Here is a 22,994-nt window from a genome sequence, read left to right as displayed (position 1 = left end):
GGTGCCCTGTAGCTTTCCCAATGGGCGCGGCTGTGTGCCAGCCAGGTGGGTGAACTTAACCAGATGCCAGGGGTGAGCAGCCTGACAACTTGGGCCCAAAACTCTTCCAATGGGTCACAGGCCTAGTCCTTGGCCAACCTGCCAGCACCATCAGAGCGCTGCTGGTCTTTCACTCTTTCCCCTGAATGTTTCCCTTACCCCTGTCTGTCTCTTTGCTGCACTCTGTCCCACTGCCTTTAGCAGTCTCTTGCCTCTATGTTACCTGCTTTGCCCCCCCCCCCATGAGACATGTCTAATGTGACCCCCTTGCTGTTGCTGATCAGTCCTTAGTGTATTTCAGGCTTCTTCATCATGCCACGACGGATGCTAATGCCTCACAAGTCTGTTTTCTCTTACTCCCGCCCCCCAAAGTGGCTGAATGGTGGTCACACCATGAACTCAGCCAGATGTGGATACCGAGTCTTCTCTGCCAACTCCAGCGAGGCCTGCATGGAACTGGCCAAGAAAATCACAGAGTAGGTCTCAAGCTGGCAACCTTCAACTTGGCTTTTGATTGGCTGTAAAGAGTGAACCAGTTTTTTGATTGGCTGTGCTGTCTGTATTCCACACTGTGGGCTGCCCGTATTGACAAAGGTTTGGGTTTTTTTCAGGCGCTTGGGAGCAGAGTTGGGGAAAGCGGTTGTATACCAGGAAAGTAATGGAGGTGAGATATGTGCGGTTTTATTCTGCCCCTAATTCACCCACCATTGTGCCTCTCTCTCATGCCAAAGCTTTTTTTCTTTGCAGAAACACGAGTAGAGATCAAGGAATCAGTCAGAGGGCACAATATCTTCATTATACAGACAATTCCAAGGTGAGCTGCTCGCTTTATCCGGATAAAAGGTAAATGTGGCCTTGTATTGTGTTTGGGCCCCATTGTAGCCTATAGGTGAGCAGGCAGTGTGGCAGCTCCTATCCCTATTAGTATTAGCACCCAATGTGCCCCTCATTAGCTGAAAGGGTGGCCCATATTCCCCCAGAAGGAGAGAAGCGCACACTGTAAGCCCCACACCAGGCACCAACAGCTGCCGGGGGCTGCCGGGGATTAGATGGCGCATTATCTCCAGCGCTGCACGTCTCTGCTGCCCAGACAGGACTCAAGGTCACAGTGATTCAGCGACAGGTGTGCCACGCTGGCATTCTCCTATGTCACTCTGTTTCTGGGGTGTCCTGTTGAGGCCCACATTGTGCGGTATTTGATTGGGGTGGGTGACTTGCCTGTCATCCGCCAGCAGTCGGAACAGTCACATACTGTCTGCATTCGCACAATCCTATTGATCTACTGCTGTACCAAACGGCCCCGGCATGTAACCGCTGCAGCTCCTCTCACTGCCCCAACCCATTCTGAGAAAGGGGTATCAGTGGGGCATCAGGCTGTAATGCCAAAAGGTCATTTTACAGTTGCTCCTTATTTTGTTATGGCCTGTCCTATCTGTCAGTCTCACTAACAAACCAGAATAGCCACGGGCACTGATCTGAAAAACTGCACACCATGACAGCACTATGCAAGTAAACAAAAAGAAGACTTTTGGTCAGAAACGGACTCCTTCAGCTGTTCTGGTGGCTGAACAGGCTTAGGGGGCTGTTCCTGCTGAATTGTGCTTAGTACAGGGGAATCCCTATGTGCCATAGTTTTATGGTATCTCTCTGTACAGGCTATGAGCAGACTTAGGGGGCTGTTCCTGCTGAATTGTGCTTAGTACAGGGGAATCCCTATGTGCCATAGTTTTATGGTATCTCTCTGTACAGGCTATGAGCAGACTTAGGGGGCTGTTCCTGCTGAATTGTGCTTAGTACAGGGGAATCCCTATGCTGCCATAGTTTTATGGTATCTCTCTGTACAGGCTATGAGCAAACTTAGGGGGCTGTTCCTGCTGAATTGTGCTTAGTACAGGGGAATCCCTATGCTGCCATAGTTTTATGGGATCTCTCTGTACAGGCTATGAGCAAACTTAGGGGGCTGTTCCTGCTGAATTGTGCTTAGTACAGGGGAATCCCTATGTGCCATAGTTTTATGGTATCTCTCTGTACAGGCTATGAGCAAACTTAGGGGGCTGTTCCTGCTGAATTGTGCTTAGTACAGGGGAATCCCTATGTGCCATACTTTTATGGTATCTCTCTGTACAGGCTATGGGCAAACTTAGGGGGCTGTTCCTGCTGAATTGTGCTTAGTACAGGGGAATCCCTATGTGCCATACTTTTATGGTATCTCTCTGTACAGGCTATGGGCAAACTTGGGGGCTGTTCCTGCTGAATTGTGCTTAGTACAGGGGAATCCCTATGTGCCATAGTTTTATGGTATCTCTCTGTACAGGCTATGAGCAAACTACATGATAAACAAGCCAATGACTTTGCTTCCCCTGGTTAAGATGTCGGCACATAGATGCCAGTTGCATTTGTTGGTTGTGTGTGAGGGGAGAGTGTTACCTTGACACAATGCCCTCTGCTGATTTCTGTGTATTGCTTACATGGGAAACTATTCTTAGACGTTGAATGTAAATAATCTCCCAAGTGTGGGCTTACCCTATGGAAGGTATGGGGGGGGGGGGGGGCATCTGTTGACTTCCACACCAGAATGACAAATAGCTGGTTCTGAAGGCTCCTCTGTAAGTAATGGAAGCCCTGATTGAGTTTAAAGGGCTGTTCCTGTAATGTTTAGCTGTGATATAAATGTCAGGGATTAGCAGGGCGATATTAATAAAGCGACTAACGAGATCGGCCAGACAATCCCATTTGTGGCGGCTGAGCACGTGGGGGTGATAGGGGTTAGGGAGCCATTCCTTGCATATTGGCTGCTCTATAGCAGCAACTTGGCCTTTATCAGCTAAAGGGCACAGGATTCTGGTATTAAATAGCTGGGACTGAAAGGGATCCCAAGATAATAGAATAAATAATAATACAGGTAACGGTCCTGTTACCTTGAAACCTGTTATCCAGAAAGTTCACCTAAGATATAATTACCCCTTATTGGTGGCAGAACAGCCCTATTGGGTTTATTTAATGGTTAAATGATTCCCTTTTCTCTGTAATAATAAAACAGTACCTGTACTTGATCCCGACTAAGATATAATTACCCCTTATTGGGGGCAGAACAGCCCTATTGGGTTTATTTAATGGTTAAATGATTCCCTTTTCTCTGTAATAATAAAACAGTACCTGTACTTGATCCCGACTAAGATATAATTACCCCTTATTGGTGGCAGAACAGCCCTATTGGGTTTATTTAATGGTTAAATGATTCCCTTTTCTCTGTAATAATAAAACAGTACCTGTACTTGATCCCAACTAAGATATAATTACCCCTTATTGGGGCAGAACAGCCCTATTGGGTTTATTTCATGGTTAAATGATTCCCTTTTCTCTGTAATAATAAAACAGTACCTGTACTTGATCCCAACTAAGATATAATTACCCCTTATTGGGGCAGAACAGCCCTATTGGGTTTATTTCATGGTTAAATGATTCCCTTTTCTCTGTAATAATAAAACAGTACCTGTACTTGATCCCAACTAAGATATAATTACCCCTTATTGGGGCAGAACAGCCCTATTGGGTTTATTTAATGGTTAAATGATTCCCTTTTCTCTGTAATAATAAAACAGTACCTGTACTTGATCCCAACTAAGATATAATTACCCCTTATTGGGGCAGAACAGCCCTATTGGGTTTATTTCATGGTTAAATGATTCCCTTTTCTCTGTAATAATAAAACAGTACCTGTACTTGATCCCAACTAAGATATAATTACCCCTTATTGGGGCAGAACAGCCCTATTGGGTTTATTTAATGGTTAAATGATTCCCTTTTCTCTGTAATAATAAAACCGTACCTGTACTTGATCCCAACTAAGATATAATTACCCCTTATTGGGGGCAGAACAGCCCTATTGGGTTTATTTCATGGTTAAATGATTCCCTTTTCTCTGTAATAATAAAACAGTACCTGTACTTGATCCCAACTAAGATATAATTACCCCTTATTGGGGCAGAACAGCCCTATTGGGTTTATTTAATGGTTAAATGATTCCCTTTTCTCTGTAATAATAAAACAGTACCTGTACTTGATCCCAACTAAGATATAATTACCCCTTATTGGGGGCAGAACAGCCCTATTGGGTTTATTTCATGGTTAAATGATTCCCTTTTCTCTGTAATAATAAAACAGTACCTGTACTTGATCCCAACTAAGATATAATTACCCCTTATTGGGGCAGAACAGCCCTATTGGGTTTATTTAATGGTTAAATGATTCCCTTTTCTCTGTAATAATAAAACAGTACCTGTACTTGATCCCAACTAAGATATAATTACCCCTTATTGGGGCAGAACAGCCCTATTGGGTTTATTTCATGGTTAAATGATTCCCTTTTCTCTGTAATAATAAAACAGTACCTGTACTTGATCCCAACTAAGATATAATTACCCCTTATTGGGGCAGAACAGCCCTATTGGGTTTATTTCATGGTTAAATGATTCCCTTTTCTCTGTAATAATAAAACAGTACCTGTACTTGATCCCAACTAAGATATAATTACCCCTTATTGGGGGCAGAACAGCCCTATTGGGTTTATTTCATGGTTAAATGATTCCCTTTTCTCTGTAATAATAAAACAGTACCTGTACTTGATCCCAACTAAGATATAATTACCCCTTATTGGGGGCAGAACAGCCCTATTGGGTTTATTTCATGGTTAAATGATTCCCTTTTCTCTGTAATAATAAAACAGTACCTGTACTTGATCCCAACTAAGATATAATTACCCCTTATTGGGGCAGAACAGCCCTATTGGGTTTATTTCATGGTTAAATGATTCCCTTTTCTCTGTAATAATAAAACAGTACCTGTACTTGATCCCAACTAAGATATAATTACCCCTTATTGGGGCAGAACAGCCCTATTGGGTTTATTTCATGGTTAAATGATTCCCTTTTCTCTGTAATAATAAAACAGTACCTGTACTTGATCCCAACTAAGATATAATTACCCCTTATTGGGGGCAGAACAGCCCTATTGGGTTTATTTCATGGTTAAATGATTCCCTTTTCTCTGTAATAATAAAACAGTACCTGTACTGGGTTTATTTAATGTTTAAATATTTTTTTAGTAGACATAAGGTATGGAGGTCCCACACCTATACTATATAATAGCAAAAGCAGTTTGGAATAGCTCACCTTTCCGTGCAGCATGAGTGACTCCATTTTGTTTTGCTTCCATGCCTAATTCCTTGCAGCTCCTATTGCTTTGCAGCCTGGGGAGATAAGAGAAGGCAATGGGTTACTCTCATCACAAGCATTGGGGCAGGAAAGAGGCTATGGTATTAAAGTAATAATATTGAGGCAGGAAAATAAACTCTATGGTTGGGATAGAATTGTGTCCCTTGTCAGCACCCGTAGCCTGGGGGCAGGCTTATTATTATTATTAGTTTCAGTGGGTACTTGTCATTCCTGTATATCTTCTGTGGATGTCCCTTGGAGCTAAACCTTGACAGGTTGTCATTGCAGCTGTTATCTACAAATTGTTCACCTAGGCTATTCTGAGACAACTTGCAATTGGCTCTTCATTTTTTGAATTATTTCATTTTTTTGTTCAGCAGCTCTCCAGGTTGGAATTTCAGCAGCTATGTGGTTGCTAGGGCCTAGTTTAGCCTAGTAACCAGGCAGTGGCTTGTAAAAGAAACAGGAGTAGGAATGGAGAAGGGCCTACATAGAAGGATAAGTAATATAAAGTAGCAATAAAACTGGAGCTTCACAGAGCAGTAGTTGTTTGGCTGCCGGGGTCAGTGACCCCTACCTGAAAAATAAAGACCAATTGAAAAGTTACTAAGAATGAGAACTAAAAGTTAACCTGAAGGTGAACCGCCCCTTTAAAGCACCAATTGGAACGGCTTTTCCCCTCCTGCCCTTGGCCTGTGCTTTAGGATTCTCGTTTTCCATTGGCTGCCCCTAATGCGGAACATGTTGGGAGTGCAGCTGTAGGAAACGCAGCAGGGCTCACCTACTAATGTGGCCTTTAAGCGTAACCCTTTCAGTTCCTGGGACCCGCCAGCCGTATTTATTGTCACCTGGCATTGTGGACATATAGCTGCCATTTCTGGCATCAGGAAGGAATTTTCCCCCTGTGAAGCTGGCAGCTGGCCTGGAGAGGGGGATTGTTTGCCTTCCGCTGGATCAACACACTGTGTGTTTAGGGAAGGTTGAACTTGATGGATTTGTGTCCCCGGCAAGCTGTGCCGAATGGCCGACCGTAGCACTTTCATCCACGGATTCCTCAAAGGACAAGAGTAATAATATCCCAAGCGCTGGGAATGGAAGCTTCTTTTGTTCTACCTAGAATTCCCTGGATGGAAAAAGCTCTCTAGCCAGAATGCCCTGAGTGGAACTATTCACAATGTAAATTGTTCTCTACACAAAATGCCCTGAGTGGGGGGAGATTTCTTACCAAAATGGAGGTTGTTCTTTACCCAGAATGCCCTGAATGGGAGACATACTCTAACCAAATAGTAATAAGTTCTTTACCCAGAATGCCCTGAATGGGAGACATTCCCTAACCAAATAGCAATAAGTTCTTTACCCAGAATGCCCTGAATGGGAGACATTCCCTAACCAAATAGCAATAAGTTCTTTACCCAGAATGCCCTGAATGGGAGACATTCCCTAACCAAATAGTAATAAGTTCTTTACCCAGAATGCCCTGAATGGGAGACATTCCCTAACCAAATAGCAATAAGTTCTTTACCCAGAATGCCCTGAATGGGAGACATACTCTAACCAAATAGTAATAAGTTCTTTACCCAGAATGCCCTGAATGGGAGACATTCTCTAACCAAATAGCAATAAGTTCTTTACCCAGAATGCCCTGAATGGGAGACATACTCTAACCAAATAGCAATAAGTTCTTTACCCAGAATGCCCTGAATGGGAGACATTCCCTAACCAAATAGCAATAAGTTCTTTACCCAGAATGCCCTGAATGGGAGACATTCCCTAACCAAATAGCAATAAGTTCTTTACCCAGAATGCCCTGAATGGGAGACATTCCCTAACCAAATAGCAATAAGTTCTTTACCCAGAATGCCCTGAATGGGAGACATACTCTTACCAAATAGCAATAAGTTCTTTACCCAGAATGCCCTGAATGGGAGACATTCCCTAACCAAATAGCAATAAGTTCTTTACCCAGAATGCCCTGAATGGGAGACATTCCCTAACCAAATAGCAATAAGTTCTTTACCCAGAATGCCCTGAATGGGAGACATTCCCTAACCAAATAGCAATAAGTTCTTTACCCAGAATGCCCTGAATGGGAGACATTCCCTAACCAAATAGCAATAAGTTCTTTACCCAGAATGCCCTGAATGGGAGACATACTCTTACCAAATAGCAATAAGTTCTTTACCCAGAATGCCCTGAATGGGAGACATTCCCTAACCAAATAGCAATAAGTTCTTTACCCAGAATGCCCTGAATGGGAGACATTCCCTAAGCAAAATGCAATAAGTTCTTTACCCAGAATGCCCTGAATGGGAGACATTCTCTAATCGAATTGCAATAAGTTCTTTACCCAGAATGCCCTGAATGGGAGACATTCCCTAACCAAATAGCAATAAGTTCTTTACCCAGAATGCCCTGAATGGGAGACATTCCCTAACCAAATAGCAATAAGTTCTTTACCCAGAATACCCTGAATGGGAGACATTCCCTAACCAAATAGCAATAAGTTCTTTACCCAGAATACCCTGAATGGGAGACATTCCCTAACCAAATAGCAATAAGTTCTTTACCCAGAATGCCCTGAATGGGAGACATTCCCTAACCAAAATGCAATAAGTTCTTTACCCAGAATACCCTGAATGGGAGACATTCCCTAACCAAATAGCAATAAGTTCTTTACCCAGAATGCCCTGAATGGGAGACATTCCCTAACCAAATAGCAATAAGTTCTTTACCCAGAATACCCTGAATGGGAGACATTCCCTAACCAAATAGCAATAAGTTCTTTACCCAGAATGCCCTGAATGGGAGACATTCCCTAACCAAAATGCAATAAGTTCTTTACCCAGAATACCCTGAATGGGAGACATTCCCTAACCAAATAGTAATAAGTTCTTTTCCCAGAATGCCCTGAATGGGAGACATTCCCTAACCGAATTGCAATAAGTTCTTTACCCAGAATGCCCTGAATGGGAGACATTCCCTAACCAAATAGTAATAAGTTCTTTACCCAGAATGCCCTGAATGGGAGACATATTCTTACCAAATAGCAATAAGTTCTTTACCCAGAATGCCCTGAATGGGAGACATTCCCTAACCAAATAGCAATAAGTTCTTTACCCAGAATGCCCTGAATGGGAGACATTCTCTAATCGAATTGCAATAACTTCTTTACCCAGAATGCCCTGAATGGGAGACATTCCCTAAGCAAAATGCAATAAGTTCTTTACCCAGAATGCCCTGAATGGGAGACATTCTCTAACCGAATTGCAATAAGTTCTTTACCCAGAATGCCCTGAATGGGAGACATTCCCTAACCAAATAGCAATAAGTTCTTTACCCAGAATGCCCTGAATGGGAGACATTCCCTAACCAAAATGCAATAAGTTATTTACCCAGAATGCCCTGAATGGGAGACATTCCCTAACCAAAATGCAATAAGTTATTTACCCAGAATGCCCTGAATGGGAGACATTCCCTAACCAAAATGCAATAAGTTCTTTACCCAGAATGCCCTGAATGGGAGACATTCCCTAACCAAAATGCAATAAGTTCTTTACCCAGAATGCCCTGAATGGGAGACATTCCCTTACCAAATAGCAATAAGTTCTTTACCCAGAATGCCCTGAATGGGAGACATTCCCTAACCAAATAGTAATAAGTTCTTTACCCAGAATGCCCTGAATGGGAGACATTCTCTAACCGAATTGCAATAAGTTCTTTACCCAGAATGCCCTGAATGGGAGACATTCTCTAACCAAAATGCAATAAGTTATTTACCCAGAATGCCCTGAATGGGAGACATTCCCTAACCAAAATGCAATAAGTTCTTTACCCAGAATGCCCTGAATGGGAGACATTCCCTTACCAAATAGCAATAAGTTCTTTACCCAGAATGCCCTGAATGGGAGACATTCTCTAACCGAATTGCAATAAGTTCTTTACCCAGAATGCCCTGAATGGGAGACATTCCCTAACCAAATAGCAATAAGTTATTTACCCAGAATGCCCTGAATGGGAGACATTCCCTAACCAAATAGCAATAAGTTCTTTACCCAGAATGCCCTGAATGGGAGACATTCCCTAACCAAAATGCAATAAGTTCTTTACCCAGAATGCCCTGAATGGGAGACATTCCCTAACCAAAATGCAATAAGTTCTTTACCCAGAATGCCCTGAATGGGAGACATGCTCTACTCAGAATGGAAGGAGTTCAATGCCCTTAATGAAAGACATTCCCTAAGCAAAATGAAAGACGGTCTCTACCCATAATGCCTGGAATGGAGAACATTCTTTACCCAGAATACCCTGAACTATACTACAGTAACTGGGCTAAAGGAATAGATGGCTATGCTGTTATTGGTATTGAGTTAAAATAAACTCAGGGGTCAGTGACCCTAGCTACAAGCAGCAGTAGGAATGAGAGCTCAGAAGAGACTGAATAGAAACACTTGTATGAGAAGCTGTAAGTGCCCATGGGCATTCTGGGTAGTCGGCACGGGCACCTCAGTGTGTGCCAGTACTGTTCCGCCAGTGCAGGGTACCAGCTGGTAGTGCCAGGAGAAGGGCATGATGGTTAAGTGCTACACTTATACATTAATATAACCAATATATTATTATACCCAATATATGGGAAATAAAATGGATATGATAATAACGACTTCTGTTCCGCACAGAGATGTCAACACGGCCATCATGGAGCTGCTGATCATGGCCTACGCCCTGAAGACTTCCTGCGCCAACAGCATCATTGGCGTCATCCCGTATTTCCCGTACAGCAAGCAGAGCAAGATGCGCAAGCGGGGCTCCATTGTGTGCAAGCTGCTGGCTTCCATGATGTCTGACGCAGGTAAGCGTGGCCCTCCTGCCGTACATTGTGTGCCTGATAAGGGCCGGCATGAATACTGTATGGCTGCTCCATAGAGACACACAACTCATAACAATACAGAGCTTCTCTCACTGTCAGTCACGGGGCCCACAATAAAGCTGCTCATAATACACCTGTCAGCAACATAATAAAAGTCACTTCATTGTTTTACTTAACCTTTAAAGCCTGCATTGTCCCTATTAATTTTTTATTTGGCTTTCATTTAGTTTGCCTTTAACAGGCAGTATAAGTAGGGCTGTTCCTTCTCTGCTTTATTGTGCCCCTACGGGTGGGAGCGGCTATAGTGCTTGTCCCAGCAGGATACGTCTGAATCCATCCATAACCTCACTGTTAGATCCCTGTAATACTGTCTGTTGGGGATTTTCACAATATGGTAGTTGCATCTCATTAATATACATAGTAGGAATTTTCTGGGAAACACTATGGCACCTCCTACCCATATGTATAAATACAAATATACAGAGAAGGAATGTTCTGGGCACACAATAAGCTGTACCCCCATACTGTACTGTCTAAGGGAAACACTATGGCACCTCCTACCCATATGTATAAATACAAATATACAGAGAAGGAATGTTCTGGGCACACAATAAGCTGTACCCCCATACTGTACTGTCTAAGGGAAACACTATGGCACCCCTACCCATATGTATAAATACAAATATACAGAGAAGGAATGTTCTGGGCACACAATAAGCTGTACCCCCATACTGTACTGTCTAAGGGAAACACTATGGCACCCCCTACCCATATGTATAAATACAAATATACAGAGAAGGAATGTTCTGGGCACACAATAAGCTGTACCCCCATACTGTACTGTCTAAGGGAAACACTATGGCACCTCCTACCCATATGTATAAATACAAATATACAGAGAAGGAATGTTCTGGGCACACAATAAGCTGTACCCCCATACTGTACTGTCTAAGGGAAACACTATGGCACCCCCTACCCATATGTATAAATACAAATATACAGAGAAGGAATGTTCTGGGCACACAATAAGCTGTACCCCCATACTGTACTGTCTAAGGGAAACACTATGGCACCTCCTACCCATATGTATAAATACAAATATACAGAGAGGGAATGTTCTGGGCACACAATAAGCTGTACCCCATACTGTACTGTCTAAGGGAAACACTATGGCACCCCCTACCCATATGTATAAATACAAATATGAAGGAATGTTCTGGGCACACAATAAGCTGTACCCCCATACTGTACTGTCTAAGGGAAACACTATGGCACCCCTACCCATATGTATAAATACAAATATACAGAGAAGGAATGTTCTGGGCACAGAATAAGCTGTACCCCCATACTGTACTGTCTAAGGGAAACACTATGGCACCCCCTACCCATATGTATAAATACAAATATACAGAGAAGGAATGTTCTGGGCACAGAATAAGCTGTACCCCCATACTGTACTGTCTAAGGGAAACACTATGGCACCCCCTACCCATATGTATAAATACAAATATACAGAGAAGGAATGTTCTGGGCACACAATAAGCTGTACCCCCATACTGTACTGTCTAAGGGAAACACTATGGCACCCCCTACCCATATGTATAAATACAAATATGAAGGAATGTTCTGGGCACACAATAAGCTGTACCCCCATACTGTACTGTCTAAGGGAAACACTATGGCACCCCCTACCCATATGTATAAATACAAATATACAGAGAAGGAATGTTCTGGGCACACAATAAGCTGTACCCCCATACTGTACTGTCTAAGGGAAACACTATGGCACCCCCTACCCATATGTATAAATACAAATATACAGAGAAGGAATGTTCTGGGCACACAATAAGCTGTATCCTCATACTGTACTGTCTAAGGGAAACACCATGGCAGCTCCCTCTGCACCGCTAGCATTTTACCACTGACAAGTGAACATTGGGTTCATGTTTACAGCACTGGCTATGTATGTGCACATATTTTACAGCACTGGTTGAAATGTTCAGTGACTGAACCTCTCTATATCCCAAGCTCTGCGGCCCTGAGAACTGCTGGGTTTGTGTCACATTATTGTGGTAAGTCGGGTTATTTATTGGAAGTGGTCAGTCAGTTTGCATTTTCATAGACCGTACAAAGAAAGTGGGGGGTATAAAAGTGTGGCACAAAGTGGCAGATCCACGGAGACTGCTGCAGATAGCCCATATACTGCGTTTAACAGCCACAACTGCACTTGGGCGACAGTCGCCGGGTACTTGCAGTGTTTCCATTGTAGAGACTCACAGAGATTTCTGGTATAAAGCAGAGTTTCACAGAATCCAGGACACTGCCAATTCTCCCCTGTACCCCGTCCCTAGCTAACCTTTTGGAACCCTTCAAATATGTTACTCTGCAAGATTCTTACAAACATGTTACCCGGCAAGTTTAACCTTACAATACACTTTGTAAGAACAGTGCGTCAGCTTCTGTGGCGTATTCCTCCCATCCCCTACGGGTTCTGCCATAAGGTGGTTACGAGGGTTGTTTGGGCAGTAGATGCAATCCTTTCCCAAAAGGCCACTATTGTGATTGGATCAACCTGATTGGGCCAATTGTGTTTATTTAATGGTTAAATGATTCCCTTTTCTCTGTAATAATAAAACAGTACCTGTACTTGATCCCAACTAAGATATAATTACCCCTTATTGGGGCAGAACAGCCCTATTGGGTTTATTTAATGGTTAAATGATTCCCTTTTCTCTGTAATAATAAAACAGTACCTGTACTTGATCCCAACTAAGATATAATTACCCCTTATTGGGGGCAGAACAGCCCTATTGGGTTTATTTAATGGTTAAATGATTCCCTTTTCTCTGTAATAATAAAACAGTACCTGTACTTGATCCCAACTAAGATATAATTACCCATTATTGGGGGCAGAACAGCCCTATTGGGTTTATTTAATGGTTAAATGATTCCCTTTTCTCTGTAATAATAAAACAGTACCTGTACTTGATCCCAACTAAGATATAATTACCCCTTATTGGGGGCAGAACAGCCCTATTGGGTTTATTTAATGGTTAAATGATTCCCTTTTCTCTGTAATAATAAAACAGTACCTGTAATTGATCCCAACTAAGATATAATTACCCCTTATTGGGGGCAGAACAGCCCTATTGGGTTTATTTCATGGTTAAATGATTCCCTTTTCTCTGTAATAATAAAACAGTACCTGTACTTGATCCCAACTAAGATATAATTACCCCTTATTGGGGCAGAACAGCCCTATTGGGTTTATTTAATGGTTAAATGATTCCCTTTTCTCTGTAATAATAAAACAGTACCTGTACTTGATCCCAACTAAGATATAATTACCCCTTATTGGGGGCAGAACAGCCCTATTGGGTTTATTTAATGGTTTAATGATTCCCTTTTCCTACCTGTACCACCAATATCTAATGCGTAACACATTTCCCTGATTTTACACTTTCCCTGGGTTTTACACTATATTTTCCTGGTCCCCTGAAAAATGTAAAATGGGGCCCCTACTGTATCTCTGGGTGTATGGTCAGATGGTTGGATGTAGGCATTCCCCCATGTTTAAGGCACCCCCATGTTTAAGGCACTATGTTTGCCCAGGAGCAGTAACCAATAAGAGCCTTGCTTTTAAACAGCTGACCAGTAATCGCTGCCCGCTGAGGGTTACTGCTCCTGGGAAACTTAGTGTCTGTAGTACTTAACCCCCTGTGTGCCACGTCAGGCATGTTGCAGTTTCCCTTACCCGTGGCTAACTGTGCAGTCCTACCCTGTAATTTAAAGGTTAATTAGGGAGATTTCTGGATCACGGGTTAATAAAAACGTGAATTCTCGCACTGTAGGGCTCACACATATAATTACTATGGATCTGCACCAGAAGGAGATACAGGGATTCTTTAATTTCCCCGTGGACAACCTGCGAGCCTCCCCGTTCCTGCTGCAGTACATCCAGGACGAGGTAAGGGACCAGCCGTGGCCTCCCATGACGTCGGATCAATGTGCTGGACAGTCAGGTTTCTATCACTTACTGACATCTACTTTTGTTTTCCAGATCCAAAACTACAAAAATGCCGTCATAGTTGCCAAGTCACCGGATGCAGCCAAAAGGTACCGGGACCCTTAGTGGGTTTTTACCCCGCAGCCGTATTGTACTTGGGTGCCATATAGTATGCCGCTAACGTTGGTAAGCTTTGGTACTAGCTGCCAGTTAAGCACTATGGGCCACAGAGAACAGACACATAAACATGGATCATGTTTGGTTCTAGGTCAGGGACCCCCAACCTTTCTTACATGTGAGCCTCAGTCAAATGTAAAAAGACTTGGGGAGCAACACAAGCACCATAAAAGTTCATGGAGGAGCCAAATAAGGGCTGTGATTGGCTATTAGGGGCCTCTATGCACCCTATCAGCTTACAGGGGCTTTATTTGGTAGGAAATCTTGTTTTTATTCAACCAAAACTTGCCCCCAAGTCAGGAATTCAAAAATAACTCCCTGGTTTGGGGGCACTGAGAGCAACATACAAGGGGTTGGGGAGCAACATGTTGCCCTGAGCCACTGGTTGGGGATCACTGCTCTAGGTGGATCTGACCCATAAATACATTCCTGCTAGCCATATACTGTGTGCCTAGTATAGAGTAACCAATGAACACGGCCCTTTCTGTATCCATTTCCGTTTGATAAGGGCGCCCATTAGAATCTAAATGTGCACGCTGGTTGTGATGCCTGAATGTGCCTTTATCCTTCCTCTCGCCACAGGGCACAGTCTTACGCAGAGCGCCTCCGCTTGGGCCTTGCTGTCATACACGGGGAGCCGCAGTGTGCGGAGCTTGATATGGTCGATGGGCGCCACTCTCCCCCCACTGTGAAGAACACGGTGCACAAAGGACTGGAGATCCCCTGTAAGTTGCTTGTGAACCTCCAGCATCTGCTTAGCTTATCCCAGCAGAGCCAAAGCTGGCGTCCCCACCGGCTGTGCCTATAGGAAGTGGGTAAGCGGGGGGTAAAAATGACCATAGAAACCAGTTAAAGGAACAGGAACACCAAAAAATGTAAATGCTTTAAAGTAATTAAAAATATAATGTACTGTTGCCCTGCACTGGTAAAAGTTGTGTGTTTATAGTAGGAATGGCTGCCCCTGGGGTATTTATATAACCTATAGTAGGGTTTCTGTAGCAAACACCCCAGCTGTACCAGTGCAGGAATGGCTGCCCCCGGGGCTACACAGCGGGGTATTTATATAAACTATAGTAGGGTTTCTGTAGCAAACACCCCAGCTGTACCAGTGCAGGAACGGCTGCCCCCGGGGCTACACAGCGGGGTATTTATATAAACTATAGTAGGGTTTCTGTAGCAAACACCCCAGCTGTACCAGTGCAGGAATGGCTGCCCCCAGGGCTACACAGCGGGGTATTTATATAAACTATAGTAGGGTTTCTGTAGCAAACACCCCAGCTGTACCAGTGCAGGAACGGCTGCCCCCGGGGCTACACAGCGGGGTATTTATATAAACTATAGTAGGGTTTCTGTAGCAAACACCCCAGCTGTACCGGTGCAGGAATGGCTGCCCCCGGGGCTACACAGCGGGGTATTTATATAAACTATAGTAGGGTTTCTGTAGCAAACACCCCAGCTGTACCAGTGCAGGAATGGCTGCCCCCGGGGCTACACAGCGGGGTATTTATATAAACTATAGTAGGGTTTCTGTAGCAAACACCCCAGCTGTACCGGTGCAGGAACGGCTGCCCCCGGGGCTACACAGCGGGGTATTTATATAAACTATAGTAGGGTTTCTGTAGCAAACACCCCAGCTGTACCAGTGCAGGAATGGCTGCCCCCAGGGCTACACAGCGGGGTATTTATATAAACTATAGTAGGGTTTCTGTAGCAAACACCCCAGCTGTACCGGTGCAGGAATGGCTGCCCCCGGGGCTACACAGCGGGGTATTTATATAAACTATAGTAGGGTTTCTGTAGCAAACACCCCAGCTGTACCAGTGCAGGAATGGCTGCCCCCAGGGCTACACAGCGGGGTATTTATATAAACTATAGTAGGGTTTCTGTAGCAAACACCCCAGCTGTACCAGTGCAGGAATGGCTGCCCCCGGGGCTACACAGCGGGGTATTTATATAAACTATAGTAGGGTTTCTGTAGCAAACACCCCAGCTGTACCGGTGCAGGAACGGCTGCCCCCGGGGCTACACAGCGGGGTATTTATATAAACTATAGTAGGGTTTCTGTAGCAAACACCCCAGCTGTACCGGTGCAGGAACGGCTGCCCCCGGGGCTACACAGCGGGGTATTTATATAAACTATAGTAGGGTTTCTGTAGCAAACACCCCAGCTGTACCGGTGCAGGAACGGCTGCCCCCGGGGCTACACAGCGGGGTATTTATATAAACTATAGTAGGGTTTCTGTAGCAAACACCCCAGCTGTACCAGTGCAGGAACGGCTGCCCCCGGGGCTACACAGCGGGGTATTTATATAAACTATAGTAGGGTTTCTGTAGCAAACACCCCAGCTGTACCAGTGCAGGGCAATAGTACATTATATTTGATATTGTTATTGTATTGATATTGTAAAGTCGGAGATACGATTAGATGGCTCTCTGTCTCTACTCACATTGTTGCCTATAGCACTAAATACTATTGCTGTGACCCTGTCTTTTACCTGGCACCACTGGGGTTTCTAATGACTGCTTATCCTTACTGTGCGAGGGAAGGGGGTTGAAGCTTTTGCTTACACGCTTCCTGTGTTTTTGACATTAGGCAAGCACCAGTCTCCGTTTCCAGGCATTGAGCTGCCAAGTACGGAAAGTGTTTTTGCTATGTTCTTTTATATTTATATATATTTGTGTGTGTGATGTGCAGGGTGCCTACTGGTGTGCATCAGGTGGGGGCTACTAAACCCAATATTAACCCCTAACACATACTCCTTAGTGTGCAGCATTAGCATTTAGATGAGTAAAGGGGGGGGGTGTTGCAGGCACAGGGTGGGTACTGCCGCTACTATAGGGCCACATTCTCAAACACAATCACAGCCCCTGCCATTTTTTTTCCTGAATGTTACCACTGCCTACTGTAATCTGATTGGAGAGCTGAGTATCTGGCCAGGGATAGACATTGCTTGTTTCCTAATGTGGGTGGATCCTATGAAGAACCATTAGTACTGGAAACGGAACCCTAAAACGTAGGCCCAGGCAGTCCTGGGGGGTATAGAATTGTATATGGATTGGCTGCGCTCAGTGTAGTAGGGCAGCCACTGAAGGTGTTAGTGCAGTATTGGGCATTGCCCTTAGGTAAGTCTGACAGGTTGGACACTGGGCAGTGCCCTTAGGTAAGTCTGACAGGTTGGACACTGGGCAGTGCCCTTAGGTTAGTCTGACAGGTTGGACACTGGGCAGTGCCCTTAGGTTAGTCTGACAGGTTGGACACTGGGCAGTGCCCTTAGGTTAGTCTGACAGGTTGGACACTGGGCATTGCCCTTAGGTTAGTCTGACAGGTTGGACACTGGGCAGTGCCCTTAGGTTAGTCTGACAGGTTGGACACTGGGCAGTGCCCTTAGGTTAGTCTGACAGGTTGGACACTGGGCAGTGCCCTTAGGTTAGTCTGACAGGTCGGACACTGGGCAGTGCCCTTAGGTAAGTCTGACAGGTTGGACACTGGGCAGTGCCCTTGGGTTAGTCTGACAGGTCAGACACTGGGCAGTGCCCTTAGGTTAGTCTGACAGGTCGGACACTGGGCAGTGCCCTTAGGTTAGTCTGACAGGTTGGACACTGGGCAGTGCCCTTAGGTTAGTCTGACAGGTTGGACACTGGGCAGTGCCCTTAGGTAAGTCTGACAGGTTGGACACTGGGCAGTGCCCTTAGGTTAGTCTGACAGGTTGGACACTGGGCAGTGCCCTTAGGTTAGTCTGACAGGTTGGACACTGGGCAGTGCCCTTAGGTTAGTCTGACAGGTTGGACACTGGGCAGTGCCCTTGGGTTAGTCTGACAGGTTGGACACTGGGCAGTGCCCTTGGGTTAGTCTGACAGGTCGGACACTGGGCATTGCCCTTGGGTTAGTCTGACAGGTCGGACACTGGGCATTGCCCTTGAGTTAGTCTGACAGGTCGGACACTGGGCAGTGCCCTTGGGTTAGTCTGACAGGTTGGACACTGGGCAGTGCCCTTGGGTTAGTCTGACAGGTCGGACACTGGGCATTGCCCTTGGGTTAGTCTGACAGGTCGGACACTGGGCATTGCCCTTGAGTTAGTCTGACAGGTCGGACACTGGGCAGTGCCCTTAGGTTAGTCTGACAGGTTGGACACTGGGCAGTGCCCTTGAGTTAGTCTGACAGGTCGGACACTGGGCAGTAGGGCAGTCCCTAAGGACAGCTCAGACAGTGCTGTTTTCCCTGTAGAGAGAAGTTTACAGACAAGTTCAGCAATGCCTTTTGGGAGGGCATTGGGCCTGACTTAGTGATATGGGGCAAATCCGGATAGAATCAGAAGGTGCTTCCCCTAGCTTAGCCAATTCCCGGGCTTGTTGGGAGCTGTTGGTGTGACTAACCCCACTAACCCAGGGTTTTGGCTTGGTTGAGTTGTTAAGAACAATGGTCGCCATCATTAACAGTTGTCTCCCTTGCCTGCCAGTGATGATGCCCAAGGAGAAGCCACCCATCAGCTTGGTTGGAGATGTGCACGGAAAGATCGCCATCATTGTGGTAAGGCGGGCTTATGGGGCTCCCTGTGTGGCTAGCATGGGCTCTGGGGCTCCCTGTGTGGCTAGCACGGGCTCTGGGGCTCCCTGTGTGGCTAGCACGGGCTCTGGGGCTCCCTGTGTGGCTAGCACGGGCTCTGGGGCTCCCTGTGTGGCTAGCACGGGCTCTGGGGCTCCCTGTGTGGCTAGCACGGGCTCTGGGGCTTCCCTCTTGGTTAATGGGATTGGTTTGTGGTTTCAGGATGATATTATCGATGAGGTGGAGAGCTTTGTGGCAGCGGCAGATATTCTGAAAGAACGCGGGGCCTTCAAGGTCTATGCCATGGCGACCCACGGGATCCTGTCGTCTGATGCCCCGCGCCTCCTAGAACTTTCCGCTATAGATGAGGTCAGCACCTTACTGGCCCAACTCTGTTCCCTATATCTACTTGTATGTCTAAAGTAGTGCTGTCCAACTGGTGGGCCGTGGCCCCTGCCCGTCTGGCTGCTGTGAAGCTTTAAATTATATCAGTACTGAGATTAACTGCCCCCGCATTGCTCACACCTCAGATTCAGCCTGTAACCCCCTGTATTGTTTATACATGTAATTCCCTGCATTGCTCACACCTTTTAGTCCCTGCATTGTTTACAACTTGGGCTCAGACAGTAAGCACCAACTATTTGGGGTTTTGCTGCGCTACCACCATAAATGTGGGCATGGTCTTAAAAGCTCTTGCGATAACATGGGTGTGGTTTAAAAAAGGGAGTGGTCAAAACTGCTTCCATTATCATATAGGCCAGAAATATTCCGGCCCTTGCTACCACAGAAGTTGGACAGCACTGGTCTAAAGTATGCTTCCATAGGTATAAATACACATATACAGAGAAGGAATGTTCTGGGCACACAATAAGCTGTACCCCCATACTGTACTGTCTAAGGGAAACACTATGGCACCCCCTAACCATATGTATAAATACAAATATACAGAGAAGGAATGTTCTGGGCACACAATAAGCTGTACCCCCATACTGTACTGTCTAAGGGAAACACTATGGCACCCCCTACCCATATGTATAAATACAAATATACAGAGAAGGAATGTTCTGGGCACACAATAAGCTGTACCCCCATACTGTACTGTCTAAGGGAAATACTATGGCACCTCCTACCCATATGTATAAATACAAATATACAGAGAGGGAATGTTCTGGGCACACAATAAGCTGTACCCCCATACTGTACTGTCTAAGGGAAACACTATGGCACCCCCTACCCATATGTATAAATACAAATATACAGAGAAGGAATGTTCTGGGCACACAATAAGCTGTACCCCCATACTGTACTGTCTAAGGGAAACACTATGGCACCCCCTACCCATATGTATAAATACAAATATACAGAGAAGGAATGTTCTGGGCACACAATAATCTATACCCTCACACACTACTATTTTGTTCTCTTGCTCCCCTAAGGTGGTAGTGACCAACACCATCCCACACGAGCTCCAGAAGCAGCAGTGTTCCAAAATCAGAACAGTGGACATAAGCCTGATCCTCTCCGAGGCCATCCGGCGGATCCATAACGGAGAGTCCATGTCCTACCTCTTCCGAAACATTGCACTGGATGACTGAGCGTGCCGCTCTGGTCGGAGCGCCACGCGGGCACGTGAACTAGTTGGGCCGGAGTTAAGCGGTGCGCCAGTCGCCGTGCACCACGTTGTTTGAAGTTTTTACACTATGGCAATATGCCACTTTCTGGAAGGAGAATGGAAGCGTCGGCGCATGATTTGGCAATCCCTCTGCAGGGCGGAAAGTGAATTACAATTGGCCGTGGCCGGGTCGGATCTCTACCAGTCGGAAGCATGAGCTGCAATGATTCCCTTTGTATTAGCTGGATGGTGTGTGGATGGGGCCGACCCGCGCCGGAGCTGCCGTGGTTAGGCTCGTGGCAGCCAATGCTGTTCTCAGTGTCACAGAATAGGAGGCGCACAGAACACATGTGCAGTTACACGCATGTGCCGGCATGCTTATTATCCGTACATACCGCTAAACACACAATCATGGAGAAACAGGTACATTGAACACGTGTTGTGCCCACACGGGATTTGTCTGTACATGAAGCAGACACACCCATGAGGCCGGTTTAGTATGTAGGGACGTACGTATTCATGTCTGCCCTTTGTATGCACGTACATAGAAACCGTATGTATATTGCATACATGCTGTACACACGCTGCTGCAAAGTGGGCTACTTTTTACAGCATTAATGTAAAGCGAGTCACTAAGCCCTTCTTTTTTGAGTTGTCCCAGTCGCATCCTTTTGCTTTAAAGCTGCCCCATGTGGCCAATCTGGCCAACGTTCTGCACAAATGACACTGTGACGGCAGCCATCTTTAATGCTGGAAACCTTGGCAATAACTTATAGAAACTTGGCTCCTTGCGGCTTCTCTAAACTAAAACCCTTAATCACAGTTTCTTTTCCCTCTGTGTTTCCCCTGCGGGGGGCGAGACGCTCTCTCCCTGCCGGAGGTACGCCCGGTTCCTCCCTCCGCACACGTCGCTTCCAGACAGCACTGTGATTATGTTGTTTACCCCAATGGCAGGCGATTGAAGATCCCGAGAGGATGTCTGATTTATGCAAACGTTCCTTTTCTATTGGTTTTATTACAATAAGGATGCTTTGTTTTCCTGTTCTTGTTCTCAGATGTTGTATTCAGAGTTGTTTATTTTTAATTACAAGTTGAAGAAACAAAAAAAATCGAACGTGAGTGTCTTTTGTGGTCTCTTAATGACTGGTTACCTGGCAGCAAAGGCCGCTGGGCGCCATCTTAGTGCCAGCGCCATTCAACCTATGGGGGTGGTGACTGTATTCACTTAAATATGTGATGGTGTGTATGCCCTGTGTATCTCGGGGTTCATGGCACAAATGTCGATCTAATTACCTTCTTACAGATCCCATGCATCAGTCACACTTTACTGCTGCGCTGCAAGTTGGAGTGATATCCCCCCCCTCACCCCCAGCAGCCGATCAGCAGAACAGTGGGAAGGGAGCAAGATAGCAGCTCCCAGTAGGTATCAGAATAGCACTCAATAGTAAGAAATCCAAGTCCGGCTTGGGACTCCTCCAGTTACATGGGAGTAGGAGAAACAATAGGTTAGCTGTACAGCAGTTCTAATGTGTAGCGCCGGCTCCTTCTGAAAGCTCAGACTCAGGAACACTTTACTGCTGCGCTGCAAGTTGGAGTGATATCCCCCCCCCCTCACCCCCAGCAGCCGATCAGCAGAACAATGGGAAGGGAGCAAGATAGCAGCTCCCAGTAGGTATCAGAATAGCACTCAATAGTAAGAAATCCAAGTCCGGCTTGGGACTCCTCCAGTTACATGGAAGTAGGAGAAACAATAGGTTAGCTGAAAGCAGTTCTAATGTGTAGCACTGGCTCCTTCTGAAAGCTCAGACTCAGGCACACTTTACTGCTGCACTGCAAGTCGGAGTGATATCCCCTCCCCCCTCTCACCCCCAGCAGCCGATCAGCAGAACAATGGGAAGGGAGCAAGATAGCAGCTCCCAGTAGGTATCAGAATAGCACTCAATAGTAAGAAATCCAAGTCCGGCTTGGGACTCCTCCAGTTACATGGGAGTAGGAGAAACAATAGGTTAGCTGAAAGCAGTTCTAATGTGTAGCGCTGGCTGAAAGCTCAGACTCAGGCACAATGCACTGAGATGACGCCTACACACCAATATTACAGCTACAAATACATTTGTTGGTTCAAGAATGAAATGTTAAATGGCAGAGGGAATTATTTGCTATTTAACAGTGTCATTTAGAAATTAAAAGTACCCCATAAACATCATAACAGTGTCCCTCAAAGGCTGTCGGTAGTCCACACAGGCTGTCAGTAGCCCACATGAACTGTCAGTAGCCCACATGAACTGTCAGTAGCCCACATGAACTGTCAGTAGCCCACACAGGCTGTCGGTAGCTCACACAGGCTGTCGGTAGCCCACACGAGCTGTCGGTAGCCCACACGAGCTGTCGGTAGCCCACACGAGCTGTCGGTAGCCCACACGAGCTGTTGGTAGCGCACACGAGCTGTCGGTAGCCCACACGGGCTGTCGGTAGCTCACACGGGCTGTCGGTAGCCCACACGGGCTGTCGGTAGCTCACACGGGCTGTCGGTAGCCCACACG

The 22,994-nt window shown here is 45.7% G+C and overlaps 1 protein-coding gene across 8 annotated transcripts in view; it reads left to right on the top strand.

Moving 5' to 3' along the window:
* The window catches only part of prpsap1 (phosphoribosyl pyrophosphate synthetase-associated protein 1), a 32,524-nt gene extending 10,951 nt beyond the window's left edge, over window positions 1-21,573 (top strand). For 2 of the 8 annotated variants that reach the window (XM_012971588.3, XM_012971586.3), the window contains 11 exons: window positions 341-515; window positions 651-703; window positions 787-853; window positions 9,926-10,098; window positions 13,968-14,083; window positions 14,177-14,232; window positions 14,882-15,024; window positions 16,893-16,931; window positions 18,757-18,827; window positions 19,065-19,211; window positions 20,279-21,568. In XM_012971588.3, coding sequence (XP_012827042.1) covers window positions 352-515; window positions 651-703; window positions 787-853; window positions 9,926-10,098; window positions 13,968-14,083; window positions 14,177-14,232; window positions 14,882-15,024; window positions 16,893-16,931; window positions 18,757-18,827; window positions 19,065-19,211; window positions 20,279-20,437 — 1,188 coding nt within the window. In that variant the 5' untranslated portion in view covers window positions 341-351 and the 3' untranslated portion in view covers window positions 20,438-21,568. Of the gene's footprint in view, window positions 1-330; window positions 516-650; window positions 704-786; window positions 854-9,925; window positions 10,099-13,967; window positions 14,084-14,176; window positions 14,233-14,881; window positions 15,025-16,892; window positions 16,932-18,756; window positions 18,828-19,064; window positions 19,212-20,278 lie in introns of all 8 variants that reach the window. The other 6 variants (XM_012971590.3, XM_031894009.1, XM_012971589.3 and 3 more) reach the window with 5 other exon arrangements.
* The last annotated feature ends 1,421 nt before the right edge of the window (window positions 21,574-22,994 follow it).

Source organism: Xenopus tropicalis, chromosome 10, assembly GCF_000004195.4.
Source record: "Xenopus tropicalis strain Nigerian chromosome 10, UCB_Xtro_10.0, whole genome shotgun sequence".
NCBI classification, from domain to species: Eukaryota; Metazoa; Chordata; class Amphibia; order Anura; family Pipidae; genus Xenopus; species Xenopus tropicalis.
Note: the sequence above shows the minus strand (reverse complement) of the source record. Positions and strands in the feature narration are given on the sequence as shown.